Source organism: Eurytemora carolleeae, unplaced genomic scaffold (genome assembly GCF_000591075.1).
Source record: "Eurytemora carolleeae unplaced genomic scaffold, Eaff_2.0 scaffold469, whole genome shotgun sequence".
Classification (NCBI taxonomy): Eukaryota; Metazoa; Arthropoda; class Copepoda; order Calanoida; family Temoridae; genus Eurytemora; species Eurytemora carolleeae.
Genome location: NW_019396442.1, coordinates 122,075 through 137,519, shown reverse-complemented (window position 1 = coordinate 137,519; position 15,445 = coordinate 122,075). Strand labels below are relative to the sequence as shown.

Genomic DNA, 15,445 nt, shown 5'->3' with positions numbered 1-15,445 from the left:
AAAGGATTAATAGATCGAATTAGTAGGATTAAAAGGATTAAAAGAATGGGAAGAATGAAAAGGATTAATAGATCGAATTAGTAGGATTAAAAGAACCAAAAAATTGGGAAGAATGAAAAGGATTAATAGATCGAATGAGTAGGATTAAAAGGATCAAAAGAATTGGAAGATGGAAAGTATTAATAGATCGAATGAGTAGGATTAAAAGGATCAAAAGAATGAGAAAGGTGAGAAGTTTGAGTACAGCCTGAGAAGGATGGGTACAGGTCACAGGATGAAAACTATGACAATTATGAGTACAGGATCCGATGAGACGGATGAAAATGATAAATACAGGAGATGGATGAGAAAGATGATCAAAGGATGAGAAGGATGAGTAGGATTTTTTCATTTATATATCTTAAAGTGTCGAACCCCTTGGATATTTTTAAACTGTGAATTCTGATCAAATAATCTAAGTTAAAAATATCAAAGGTTTAAACCATCAAGATGAAAAGAATATGGATTGCAAATTTGAGGTTGTGGCAATGCCTAAATTTTTATGCGCATTAATTCAATGTAAAAATTCTTTAAATGTGAACAAATACCTCTAAATAAAGTGGTTCTGAATATAAACAGGAAGAGATAATTTAGATCAAAGTACGAGAAAAAATTGGTTATTCTCGAGAAAAAAAATGAACTTTGTTAGTTTTTGTTAATCAAATCCCTACCTTGAAACTTGGCCAGCTTGCAGAACACACAATTGAAAGATTACGTAGTTTAATTGAGTCAGATGATCAGCCAAATTTAGATAGACTTTCTCAAACATTGTTTCTCCTTCATAGCGATAATTTGACAATTTGTCTGATTTACTTTCATAGTTTGGACGATTTTTTTCCTGCAAGTTTAGGTTATGATACAATCTTCAATTGTATCTACAGTCATATTTTCTGTTATTATGTTTATAGAAAAACTTTTTAATGTCAGCTTTATTTCAACATGCAATATTGTTCTGTCGACTTTTGTAACAAATCCAGCGCACTGCATACAGAGATTTATTGACTTGTATTTATATTAGAATACTCCACATATGTTTATGAATTTAGCTTTAGAACCCAAAGTTGCCTAGGTTTATCATAGTTATTTCCGCCGTTTACCCGCACTTGGTCGTAAATTACAATTTTAACTATGTTTTCCTGTAAAAGGGACCCAATTAACTTAGAATTTCAAAATCAGCTAAAAACCTATTTCTCCCGAGGTCCCCAATAAAAATGTGAGGCAAATCGGTCCAGGGAGTCATGAGTTATGATTGGACATACAAAAAAACACACATAGATTACAACTTGAAATACTATATATTTACAGTATTATACAGACAAATTACAACATATTAACACTGAAAAGTAAGATCTTTGTGATAAGGTATTATTCAATCTTTAGTTCACTTCAGTTCCATTAGCACTGAAGAATAGAATCCATTAAATTCAATTTAATGTTAAATTTATGCAAAATAATTTCGATTTATGTTATTTGCATTGAGAAATAATAATTTAAAACCATTATTGGGTATTGTGTAATTTTTCAATAGTCGATAATTATGTATTTGGTGAAAACATAAAATAAAATGTTTTTGTTTGATGGATTTCCTGGTAGGTTTCCAATCTAATGTCTCCATAAATTCATCCTCTGTATATCTGAACAGAGAATTTTAAAGGAACTCTCATCGTACTTAAAAGTGAACTATAAAAATGGGCATGACCGATTCACATCAGTACCTTAATAAATGCGGAAAACAGAGCAGTTTTTTGTCTAAAAAGTGTTAAATTCTCATAATTTCTCCATAGTTTCTAAAGAAAACAATTTACAATTTACAACAGTTTTCCAAAACAAAAACATGTATTAAAAGCATACTTGATGAGAAAAGTTTTTACGGGTATCGTTGAAAATCGGACATATCCCTCTTTCAATGGGTCAATTGAAATTGCGCTTACAGTCCCTCAGAGAAGGTTAAAATCAATGGAAGTAAAATTAAAACGTGTCCACTGCGTAAAACTGAAATTGAAAAACTAAAGACGACAATCAGTCCACACTGTAGCTTACTTGAGTACATGAGCAGCTTCTAGGTGCAGTTTTTGTCTCTTTAAAACATCAATTAACTCCATTTGTTTCTTGAATCCCTGAAAACAAAGAATCAAAATACAGGGTTAAAAGTAGGGTTTCCATTTTTCCGGAAAAAAATTTCCATTTTGGAAATGGAATGATCCGGAAATTTGTTGCGTAAACCGGAATTCCGGGATAATTCCGGTATAAATGTGTATAACTTTTTCTACCGTCCGGCATCCATCCATATATTGTTAGTATTACTAACTGGTGTTGTATTTACATATGTAAGACTTTAATGTAATTCTGGTACCAATTGTTCCGGAAACCGGAAATTTCCGGAACGATTTTCCGGAAAATTTCTGGAACTCTATTCCGGAACAACGATCCGGAAATTTCCGTTTTACGGAAAAAAAATCGTTCCGGAAATCGTTCCGGAATTCCGGTTTTCCGGAACCTTTCCTTAATGGAAATGGAAAAAATTTCCGGATCATTTCCATATGTAAACCGTAACCCGGAATTCCGGTGGAAACCCTAGTTAAAAGGAATTATTCTATAGTGCTGATGAAAATATATTGCAATTAACTCGATGCCTTTTGAACTATATAGGGCTATATAGGGCTATATAGGGCTATATAGGGCTACCCCGACAAATAAAAATCGAAACAGTGAAACGTTTTACTAAGTGAATAATCAAATCCATAAATAATTTTGCAATCCATAGTAAATTCCACTTAAAATACCGGGTTTATGTCTTCAGAAGGGCTTACTAATGTTTTAACATTAACTTTGTATTTTGTAATTTCACATGAGTGTTAGAATAAAGCTTGTAAACAAATGAACTCCATTTAATTTAGTACAAAAAGATCATAAGATCATATTCTAAATTACTTCGGACATAAAAATGTCGTCATCCAACTACGACTTTGGTCCACTTTATTATTTATTTACTTTCTCAAACCCTCCGATCCTTAATCAGTCCTTTTCACCACGACACGAAAAACTAGTAAGATATATTATTAACAATTCTATTACATTTATACATTGTCATTTATTTGTACTGTACCTGCGTTTTATTGCAGGTTTGAAATATATTTTTATTTTCGTGAATATTTGCAACTACAGTCTATCTACCCATTGATCAACCGACTTACAGTCAATCAAGTCTATCTATCTATTTATCAACCAACTTACAGTCCATCAAGTCTACATATCTATCTATCAACCGACTTACAGTCAATCAAGTCTACCTATCTATTTATCAACCGACTCACAGTCAATAAAGTCTACATATATATTTATCAACCGACTTACAGTCAATCAACCAATGTCGCCCTCCTATAGTTTTACAAGTGTGCACTGTATACTATACAGTCCTTTTTTCAAGTTTTAATAATAAAGGGGTCACATAATTACCAACATTTCTTCTAAAAGAATTTTATTTTTATTAATATGGTAGTATTTTTGAGTTTATAGGAGACATTTAGAAACCATTATTCCGAACAGAAACATCGGATGGAAACTATGTAGACCTTCCCTTTAAACATAATATTTTACCTGCAGCAATTCATTTCTTTGTTTTTCAAGGAATTTATTCTTAATTGTTAGATCCTCAACGGCCTTCCTTCCTCCTTCCTTCAAATATGATACTATTAAAAAAACCTTGATTCCTGGAATTAAAAGATCCCTCTAGGATTAAGTGAAAATGAAATTCTAGACTGTCAGATGGCTTCACAACATGAAAAAAATTGTACAAAGCTTTAAGAAATTTTTGCTTTACTTTCATATTACTCCAAACAAAAGATAAACATAAATGATCTTCAAAATGACATGATGGACCAAACCTCTGTAGAGTAAAAAAGTAGATGTTAGTTCCACATTTATTGAAAATATATTTCGGTCTGGGTTGACCCTCGTCAGTTCTAACGATATAATAACGATCAAAATCTATAAAAAAATAGAAATTTTTTTTGCTGGAAATCACAAGAAACAAGCAAAAAAATATAAATATATGATCTTTATAAATATAAATAAATGATGTTTAGGGTTTTTGATAGAATTTGCAAAATATTCTTCAGATAAAGTTATTCTTCATTCCTACACTTTACAGAGTTGATTACTCGCGTCACCATAAACTCGGACTTTTTAATCCTTTTATCTTTGTAACCTGAAATTTTAATATTTAAAACTATAAATGAGCTAGATTCAATGTTTGTGTGGCGAGTGATGAGCTCCTTCATATCACAATTAGTTCGCCAATAATCATTAATACTCATGTCTGGTCAGTAAACTGATCTTTTATGCTGATCTTTTTAATATTAATAAATGTTTTAAAGAAAAAAGTCTAAATTGGTTCACACAACCATTGGGCTGGTGTGTTCAAGGTTTTTAAGGTCCAAAACATAGTAAATGCATGTTTTTAACATATTTTTATATCCATGAAAAATAAAAAGAACCTTTGCTTCCTTCTTCTCCCTTTCTGCAGCTTGAAGTTCCCCTCTCAACCTATTGGAGTCCTCCAGAGCACGGTTCAACCTATGAAAAGAAAAGCATAAGGTTGGAAAATGAAAATAAATATACAATTTAATGGTTTAACAGTTTGATGGTTTAACAGATTGTCTAAAAGCAGTTTGAGCAATTTGATCAGTTTGAGTAGACCATAGATTACAATACAGATAGAACACTAGAGGTCGTCTTTTCAAGATTTATGCAGTTTTTCGTTCACAATAACCCTGAGGCAGAAGCTCAAAGTAGTTACGCACATGCTGCGTTGAATTACAACACAGAGAGAGAGTATGCGCGTAACTCCTCAGGCTTCTGCCTCAGGGTTATTGTGAACGAAAAATTCCTAAATCTTGAAATGACGTCAATTAGTGTTCTATCTGTGTTGTTATTAATCTATGGAGTATACATAATCATTGTTTAACTATTTGTGTCATTAGAGTTATGAAGGTTTGGATGGAACTTGTCTCTTTATCGAGGTTCAATATTTTTTATACTATTTGTGTTGAGAACCTTCAAGATACGGAAACATTTTAGTCCAGATATGCTGATGGTTTTGATTAGACGGGAATAAGTAGTTAAACTAGGTAAATAAAGTTGAACTACTTGTGTAGTATATATCTGGCGAAGGATTCACCTGACGTCAGAAGTTGTTTTCTTGCTCACATTCTTTTTAATTTCTTTCTTGGCTTCTTCTACTTCTTTCCTGTAGAAATAATACAACAATTAATATATTTTTGCAAGATCAGGGATCAGAGGCCGAATTTAATGAATTCAAAGTTAAAGTTTTCTGAGGATTTGAATCGGTAATAAAGAATTTGAACCGGTGATGTTTAGTTCTGCTAACTTATCAAATTTGGTCCCAAAGTTGATAAAAAGCGATAAGTATTTGAGCTAGGTGTAGGTACTGTCGGTTCAACCAGTTCTCTTGTGCTCCGATTCAAGCTGAAGAGAAGTGGTTTAATCTAATCTATATAGTTCAACTACTTCTCCTAATTATTAAACCTTGGTTCCAAAACATGAATTTGAAATTTCTTACACTGAAATTATTTACCTGAGAAGAATATTCTCATCTTCTGTAGTTCCAACTCTATGTCGTAGATCTACTATCTCCCCCCTAAATATGAAAAAGTCAACTACAATGATTGCAAATACGGAGCAAATGATTTGTAATAAATCTACCTGAGTTTCTCCAATTGGCTTGTCAGTCCTCGATTCTGTGATTCTGTTCGTCGTCTTTGCTCTTCAATATTCCTGTTATCCTGCATATACATATGTTTGAATATACAGTAATAACCAGAAAACTCTGGAATATGAAGACGATTTTGGCCTTAATTTATGACTTTAAATAGTACAATATGCATGGGATACGACAATTGTTCAGTGTAAACAGACCCATTTCACATTATTTGTGATTTAATAAGTGGCTAGTAAAACTATTTGCTTTGTAACAACATCAAATACAATTAAGCAGTGCTATAAAGTCGTCTTCCTATTTTAGAGTTTCTGGTTATCACTCCATATGTTTGTATATATATCAGAGCTAAAGTTTAGGAAAAGGAAAAGCGATAAGTTTATGTTCGGATATCTCTCTTCATTACACCTTCTCCAGGTTTTCTTTTGCTGCCGCTAATTCCGTGTATTCATCTCTAAATAAATATCATAACTTTATAAATAAATATTAGATAATATTTTGTAAATGTGTAGAAAAACAGATATGAATATTATTTTACTGCATTGTATATATCAAATTAACTCTGCAGAATAATAACAATAAGAAAAGAAAAGATGATTCTATCTTTGTTATACTTTATGTATGATTGGCTTGATAGATAATACAAACTGAATAACCTTTCAAAAGGTTTCGAATTTAATCTTGAACACTTGTATTTTATTGTAAAATAAGCTGATGTGCGCTTGAAAATTGTTTTCTAAGTCACCGGCCATTTCTATTTTATCTAAAAACTAAATAATTTTTTGTTTTTATTAATGAATTTAAAAAAAATAAAATCTTATTTTCTTCGGTAATTGATAACCTTCCCCGGGATCAAGAGAGGTAACAAAAAATTTAGTTATATTTACGTTTATAAGCTACATTGATGTAATGACGAAACAAATACATTTATAGAATATGAATGGATGAAAAGCCCCAACTATTTGTAATAAATTAAAATGTACATTGTTTAATCTTTTTAGCTTACCGCATACGATCCAATTGAGTTTCATACGATCTAAGTTTAAGATTTAAGATCTTTACTTGAGTCTGGTCAACCTAAACAAATAAAACAAATCTCAGAACGACAGGAAAAATTCTCAAATGTTTAAACACAGTGTTTATAAAACATAAAAGGATGTTTTGAAATCAAATTCATTATAGATACGATCCAAGAATTTGGTTTAAAATAAAAAATTAATACAAAACTGCATTTTCCACTTACAGGGTCTATACATTCCTCTAGGTTCATTTTAAAGTTTGAATCGAGTGAGATGGGAAACTTTTCTGTGGAATAGCGTTAATCTTGACAGCTTGAGCTTGATATCCAATGTGAGCACTTTTGAAGTTAAAAAGTATATCTACACCATGGACTATCGATGAGAAAGTCTGAAGAAAAAAAGTTAGAACTTTTGTATTGAAAATCTAGGGAGCAATCCTTTATCTCCATCTTATACCGATCTACGGATTCATTTCATTCCTTTTCGACATCTTACGATTGGTGGTTATACTCTGCAATAAATAAATTTGCTTGAGGGCCGGATAGAACGTTTATTCTCAAATATAAAAGGGCTCACGTTGGATATCGAGATAAAGCGTTAAAGATTAAGAATACTCCATACAAAATTCCCGACTCTTAAACGTTTGTTACCTTACCAATCAGCTTTTCTTCTGGAAAGGTTTGGTGATCTAAAATATAAATAAATCATCATTTTAAAGTATCTATAACAATTTTGAAAAGAAAGAAAAATGTAGAGTATTTCATTCAAATTAAGCTAAACCACGTTTTTGTTTCGCTAATTAGATTTTAGGTGTCCAATTAAAATTCACCTAAAGATATTTTACTTGGAACTTCTCTAAGATCCCAACTTTCTTCTTTCTGGTTCTCCTAATTCAAAATACAAAAATGTTAAATCTTATATTAATTTTTGAACGGAGATAATCAATTAACGAATATATTTCATTTTTCGATCCGAGTAAAAATAAATAGTTTCTAAAATAAGCATTGTAAAATGCATCGCGATTTGCGATGCATGGAAATAGTTCATGAAAATATTATTTTTATACCTTTGTAAGGGTTTAATGAATTGAAAAATGTTATTGTGTTCAATTTTTTGTTTCGTTAGAAAATTCAAGCATTAAGAGGTTGCACGGAATTAACTTTCTCTTGTTCTTCTTGAATAGAAATCTGTTCTTGTTCAACCTATAGTTGTATTATACTAACTGATGTTTCTCTTGTTTCTCTTGGATATGCATCCTCCTCTTGTTCTACCTATGATTGTACTATACTACCAGTTGTTTCTCTTGTTTCTCTTGGATAGCATCCTCCTCTTGTTCAACCTTGGTTGTATTATACTACCAGTTGTTTCTCTTGTTTCTTGGATAGCATCCTCTTCTTGTTCTACCTATAGTTGTATTATACTACCTGATCTCTTGTTTCTCTTGGATAGCATCCTCCTCTTGTTCAACCTTGGTTGTATTATACTACCAGTTGTTTCTCTTGTTTCTCTTGGATAGCATCCTCTTCTTGTTCTACCTATAGTTGTATTATACTACCTGATGTTTTCCTTGTTTCTCTTGGAAAGCATCCTCTTCTTGTTTAACCTATGGCTGTATTATACTACCTGTTGTTTCTCTTGTTTCTCTTGGATAGCATCCTGCTCTTGCTCCAACTTGGTTGTACTATACTACCAGTTATTTCTCTTGGATAGCATCCTCCTCTTGTTCAACCTTGGTTGTATTTTACTACCTGTTGTTTCTCTTGGATAGCATCCTCCTCTTGCTCAACCTTGGTTGTATTTTACTACCAGTTGTTTCTCTTGGATAGCACCCTCCTCTTGTTCAACCTATAGTTGTATTATACTACCAGTTGTTTGTTTTGTTTCTCTTGGATAGCATCCTCCTCTTGTTCTACCTATAGTTGTATTATACTACCAGTTGTTTCTCTTGTTTCTCTTGGATAGCATCCTCCTCTTGTTCTACCTATAGTTGTATTATATTCTACCTATAGTTGTATTATACTACCAGTTGTTTCTCTTGTTTCTCTTGGATAGCATGCTCCTCTTGTTCTACCTATAGTTGTATTATACTACCTGTTGTTTCTCTTGTTTCTCTTGTTTCTCTTGGATAGCATCCTCCTCTTGTTCTACTTATAGTTGTATTATACTACCTATTGTTTCTCTTGTTTCTCTTGTTTCTCTTGGATAACATCCTCCTCTTGTTCTACCTATAGTTGTATTATACTACCAGTTGTTTCTCTTGGATAGCATCCTCCTCTTGTTCAACCTATGGTTGTATTATACTACCTGTTGTTTCTCTTGTATCTCTTGGATAGCATCCTCCTCTTGTTCTACCTATGGCTGTATTATACTACCTGTTGTTTCTCTTGTTTCCCTTGGATTAAAATCTCTTCTTTTTTAACCATGTTTTATCATATTACCTGGAGTTCCTCTTGTTCTTCTTGGATGGAAATCTCTTCTATTCTTGGCTCTAAGCGTTTATTATTCTAAATATATAAAAAGCATAAGCATAAAGCAAGTCCAAGACGATTTTTCGATGATGCTCTTCTTTAAATGTTTAACAATTACCTTTTTCTTTTTTCCTTTGTGATTTACTTCCTCTGTTCTTGGCGCCTCCTGTAATTTCAAAAATGAAAGATTATGAATATCTTAAAATATAGATATCTTAAAATATAGATATATCAAATATAGAAATCTTAAAATAAAGATATCTTAAAATAAAGATATCTTACAATAAAGATATCTTAAAATATAGATATCTTACAATATAGATATCTTAAAATATAGATATCTTACAATAAAGATATCTTAAAATATAGATATCTTTCAATATAAATATCTTAAAATATAGATATCTTACAATATAGATATCTTAAAATATAGATATCTTACAATATAGATATCTTACAATATAAATATCTTAAAATATAGATATCTTACAATATAGATATCTTAAAATAGGAATGCACTATAACACTGTTTTTATACATTAAAAGGCAAAACATTAATTATTTGTTTTACATTCTTTATCCTTTACCTTTTGAGTTAAAAAAGATTATTAAAAATATGTTAAAGCAATTTCGTTATTAACACTTTCGAGTAAATGAACAAAAGTGCTGTTCATACTTTTTTTGTGAATTGTTCGCTATACTGCAAAACTTCAGCGCCATCACCATGTTTGTTAAGAACGTTTAAAAGTTTGTTTATACAGACCGCTTGCAAAATCCAAAAAATGACGAAGCTTTAATAGACGACTGCAACACAGTGTACAAAATTGCCGTTAAAATTTAGCTTTTGTGTGCACAGTGATCGTTGATCTTAAAGGGAGTGTTCAAGAAAAATGAAAGGGGGTATAGGCTTAATGCGATAAAAAAAGCGCTTTTGATCGCTACTAATCTTAATTCTATCTGTTGCGTCTATATGGAGAAAATTGTTAAAAACGTCTCATACGTTTATACAAATTGAGGAAGTTGGAACATACGACTTGGATCGTAAAAAAATCAAATTAATATCAAACATATATTTTAGATATTAGATCCTATAGTCATCGATTATTTTTCGACGCATTTGTATGTAGTTGATATTTCATAATATTTTTTATTTTGTGTTTTTTTTAATTAATATTTCGCTTACAACTTGTTTTCACGACTGGCGCATTCCCGGAAAATATGGAAAATGTCGTCTTCATTATTAAAATCCTCGAATCAGGAATGAATATTTTCAAAAGTCACTCTCGGATTATAGAAAGTAAAAAATATTATGAAATATTAACTATATACGAATGCGTCGAAAAATAATCGATGACTATAAGTTGTAATATCTGAATGCTTTGTTGGGAATTAAATTGGTTTTGTTTCTGAATTTGTAAGGAATCTACGTTCTTCGGTATGAGACGTTTTTAACAATTTTCTCATTATAGACGCAACAGATAGAAGAAAGATTAGTAGCGATCAAAAACGCTTTTTTATTGCATTAAGCCTATACCCCTTTCATTTTTCGCGAACACTCCCTTTACAGTTTGAACTAGATATCCAATGTGGGCACTTTTAAATACTTTATTCCCAGATTAACAACATAAAAGATCTGATTTCTTGTTGTATATATATTCTCATATGTCATTAAATGCATGAAAAAACTACGGCAATGCATAATGCTTGATTTTTAAGAGTGTTCAAGGAGTCATTGATTGTAAGTAACCAAATATCTAAGAACAGATAAAAAATCGTATTTATACCTGAGGTATTGGAGCCCAAACATACGTATTTCCTCCTGCTGATGGAGTGAAGGGGTCCGGAAGTGTGACCGGAAGTGGGGCCCAGATAAAATTGTCCTCCTCTTTATTCTCCGATCCTTGGATTTCTGCCTCCCTGGTTTTACTGGTTGGCCTTGAGAAAACATGAATTTACCGAAAATAAAAAAGTACAATTAGGATTTTCAGCGGAAGCAAACTTTTGCGCAAAAATACGCAAATTGGCAAATTTTTCTACATAAGAAATGCCCAAATTATAGAATTTGCAGCGGAGCAATCTACTATTTCTATTATTTGTTGTTATTATTATGTTTCATGCTTTAATTTCATTCTATAATTTTCCTTTTTAAAGTTAAATAGAGAAAAATAAGTCTCAAGTTCAACAAGCGTTAAACCCATACCATTAACAAAGCTTAGTATTTTTAAAATAAGACTTAAAAAAAATTTTCTCTTCTTTTTTCTTTTCGATTTTTTATCGCTAACTTGCTGACAGAACGTTTTCTCAGAATTAAATAAATTACCTTGAATTTCTTGGTTTAGAAAGACGACATTTTGTGGCTCCTTTCTTCTTTGGCTCAACACTAATACATGCAACAGTTTAAAAATGGATAATATAATATTTTATTACATTAATGTAAAATGCTTCTCAATAAAACTAATTTCAAGTAAAACTTGTGGTAACTTAAACCTCGCATGTTTAGAGTCCAGTTCAGCATTCAACTTTAATAATTCCTTTTCTCGAGTCAGCAGTTCATCCATTTTTAGTCTTAAAAACTGTAGATCATAATAACACAAAAAAAATAATAATTGACTTTTAAAAAAACTTCAGAGGGACAGACGTTCTTTACAGATTTTTTATTTACAATTTTTAATCATATTCCTAAGATATTGGATATTCTAATCATATTCCTAAGATATTGGATATTATAATCATATTCCTAAGATATTGAATATTTTAATCATATTCCTAAGATATTGAATATTTTAATCATATTCCAAAGATATTGAATATTTTAATCATATTCCAAATATTTTTAAATTTTTTTTGCACAGAGTTTCCCTCGAAGGATAAGACTATAATGACAACATCTTTAAATTTGACTGTATGACGGGTAAGTTTGGTCTTCTAAACTAATGTTCGCAATGAATTTGAATATACAGGATGTCCCACGAAATGTGACAGTTGGTGAATAATTTAAAATGTCTTCTTCCATAATTTGATAAGCTGTTTGATACTAAAGAGACTAACAACATTTTTTATGTGACATGTTTTAGTATAATAAAATTGATATAACAGTAATATATATATGAGTTAACCATGTTTTAAAAGAAATAAACCGCAAAAAGTCTTTAATATCTATAAATACAGTATGTGGAAGAAGACATTCAAAACAATTCATCAACTGTAATGTTTTGTGGGACAAACTGTTTATCCAGAAAGTTAGAGATACAGTAATCGCAAGAACAGTGGGAATTAAAGAAAAGTCAAAAAATTAATTTTTAAGTGTATTTTCTGTTGTCATATTATTAAAAATATTTGTAATAATAGCTTAAAAAATGAATAAAAGAATCCTTATAGAATATAGATTAAACGCAATTGTTGATTTTCTCTAAAATTTCTAAAAAATTTCTTTTGGTATAAAAAAGTTGTTTATTTATTTCACAGGTCAGTGAGGATCATTGAGTATTATGTATAAGATGTTCAGTTAATATAAAAGTCTGCTATATACTGAAGTAAAATTTAGAATATTGACTAAACATGTGAAGAGAGTGAAAGCGTTGTTTTCTGGATTTCTATATTTCCCCCCTCCCCCTCCCCTCACCCTTCCTTTCTACACCCTTGTTTATATTCCCCTTATCCCCCCTGATTATACACTGGGCCCGGGGGGGGGAGGCGGGGGTATCTTTTACCAAATACTTTGGATAACCAAAAGAAAGCTGTAATTTGAAGTTTTGAAGTTCTATAAAGATAAAAACAAACAATTGGTAAAATTATGTTTTAGCAGAGAGTATATTCAAAATCAATGCCTTTTGGGATGAACATTTCCCTCAGGAATATTTAGTGATTATAAGCTAAAATATTCTAGGAAATGGTTGCTAACTTCAAGGATGCATTTAAGATGATAATACATAAACCTGTACTTTCAAAAATGGCCTTTTGAGACTAAAGACATGTAGCAAAAGCGTGTAAACATGATATTCTGTAAACTTGCATTACGTTGTACGTTACAAATGATTTAATGTTTTAAACTTTCGCCACATTTATATATAGTTTATATTTTATAATATTTTATTTTTTTAGAAAACGTTTCCAACGGATTTCGAAAATTGTGAGTGGTCCGTAGCATTCTTAGATAGTTGCGCAAGCCGCAAGAGAGATAATCAAATAAATTAAAAAATATTATAAAGTATAAACTATATACAAATGTGGCGAAAGATAATCGATGACTATAGGTTGTAATATCTAAATGATTTGTCTAAAATTAAATTGATATTTTACGGTCTAAGTCGCAAGTTGCAGTTTTCTCAATTTGTATGGCCGCTAAGTTATTCGGTATAAGACGTCTTTAACAATTTTCTCCTTATAGACGCAACAGATAGAAGTAAGATTAGTAGCGATCAAAAGCGCTTTTTTATCGCACTAAGCCTATACCCCCTTTCATTTTTCGCAAACACTCCCTTTAAATATCTACCATAAACTTTAACTGTATACGATAAATATGTAACACGATGGTCATGTGATATCAATAACATCGTAGGAATTGAATTTCGTCAATTCCTGTTAACTTTGTAACCTAAGCTATTGAATTAACTTAGATGATTGAGACTTTGCATTTATCACAGAAACTCGAATTAGTCTGTGTTCTCGTTCAAAGATCGAGTGTTGATCTTTGCTAACTGTTTTAGCATTGATTCTAGCTAGTAGAGATATTGAAGTTTGCAGCATATTGGGTCCCTTCCGCTGCACAATTACGATTTAATACTAATTACTCTACCGGAGGGATGGTAATTAACACTCAGAACACTAATTACTCCATCGGAGAGATGGTAATTAATACTCAGGAAACTAATTACTTCATCCGAGGGATGGTAATTAACACAAAGGACACTGATAACTCCATCAGAGGGATGGTAATTAACACAAAGGACACTAATAACTCCATCAGAGGGATGGTAATTAACACAAAGGACACTAATTACTCCATCAGAAGGATGGTAATTAACACTCAGGACACTAAATACTCCATCGTAGGGATAGTAATTAACACTCAGGACACTAATTACTTCATCGGAGGGTTGGTAATTAACACTAAGGACACTAATTAATCCATCGGAGGGATGGTAATTAACATCCTGAGTGTTAATTACCATCCCTACATTAGTATTAAATCGCAATTGTGCATTCCCTCCGCTGAAAACAATTTCCCTCTGGTGGCCTCCGCTTCAGCAGCGAGGACAAAATATATGCTGCTGCAAACTTCAATCTCTCGAGCTAGTGTCTGATTGACATCGTTAGCTCATGAGATTGTGCTTAGAGCATTGAATCGAATTTGGCCTGAAGGCTTGTGATCTCGTCGTGACTTTGCCTTGATAACTGGCAATTGAATCGAAGAGTTAGTTCTATATTATTGGATGTGTGTGTTCCTGTGTTACATTTAGAGCCGGTCCTTGTTGAATATAGAGTCTCACATTTGTCCTATATTATTGGATGCTTGTATCCCTTTGTGGCATTTAGAGCCGGTTCTGGTTGAATATAGTGTCTGAGATTTGTCCTATGATATTGGATGCTTGTTTCCCTTTGTGGCATTCAGAGCCGGTCCTGGTTGAATATAGTGTCTGAGATTTGTCCTATGATATTGGATGCTTGTGTCCCTTTGTGGCATTTAGAGCCGGTCCTGGTTGAATATAGTGTCTGAGATTTGTCCTATGATATTGGATGCTTGTGTCCCTTTGTGGCATTTAGAGCCAGTCCTGTTTGAATATAGAGTCTGAGATTTGTCCTACAATATTGGACGCTTGTGTCCCTGTGTGGCATTTTGAGCCGGTCCTGTTTGATTGTGTTAACTGATAGACCTGGATAGATATGTCTCCAGTAAATTGTTATGGAGTAGGTATTTGCTACAGACATAAGTGACAATATATGTAAATTTTTAGAGTAGCAAATCCTATTTTCAAAAGTACTCTTAAGCCTATGTTTCATAAAGTAGTAATCTCTGTTTATCTGTCGGTTTAATTGTTTGGATGTCTGTTTCTTTGGATCATAACTCAAGAACCCCCAAACCGATTTGCCTCAAATTTAGTTTGAGGAACTCGGTAGAAAACGGGAATGCTCCAAACCGGTAGGTTGACTTTTACAGGAAAAAATCCAAGCAAAGCTGGGTT

The 15,445-nt window shown here is 31.9% G+C and overlaps 1 protein-coding gene across 1 annotated transcript; it reads right to left on the bottom strand.

The window, feature by feature from the left end:
- Window positions 1–1,315: 1,315 nt before the first annotated feature.
- Window positions 1,316–11,832, bottom strand: LOC111703397 (testis-expressed protein 9). The gene is made up of 17 exons (XM_023475328.1): window positions 11,751–11,832; window positions 11,584–11,643; window positions 11,048–11,198; window positions 9,382–9,429; window positions 9,234–9,299; window positions 7,625–7,682; window positions 7,446–7,483; window positions 6,783–6,853; window positions 6,185–6,230; window positions 5,764–5,843; window positions 5,636–5,698; window positions 5,219–5,287; window positions 4,536–4,614; window positions 3,637–3,714; window positions 2,080–2,156; window positions 1,626–1,673; window positions 1,316–1,440 (listed from the first exon to the last, which is right to left on the bottom strand). Exons 1-17 carry the CDS (start codon window positions 11,819–11,821, stop codon window positions 1,416–1,418), a joined length of 1,128 nt encoding a protein of 375 aa, XP_023331096.1. The 5' UTR covers window positions 11,822–11,832; the 3' UTR covers window positions 1,316–1,415.
- Between the last annotated feature and the right edge of the window lie 3,613 nt (window positions 11,833–15,445).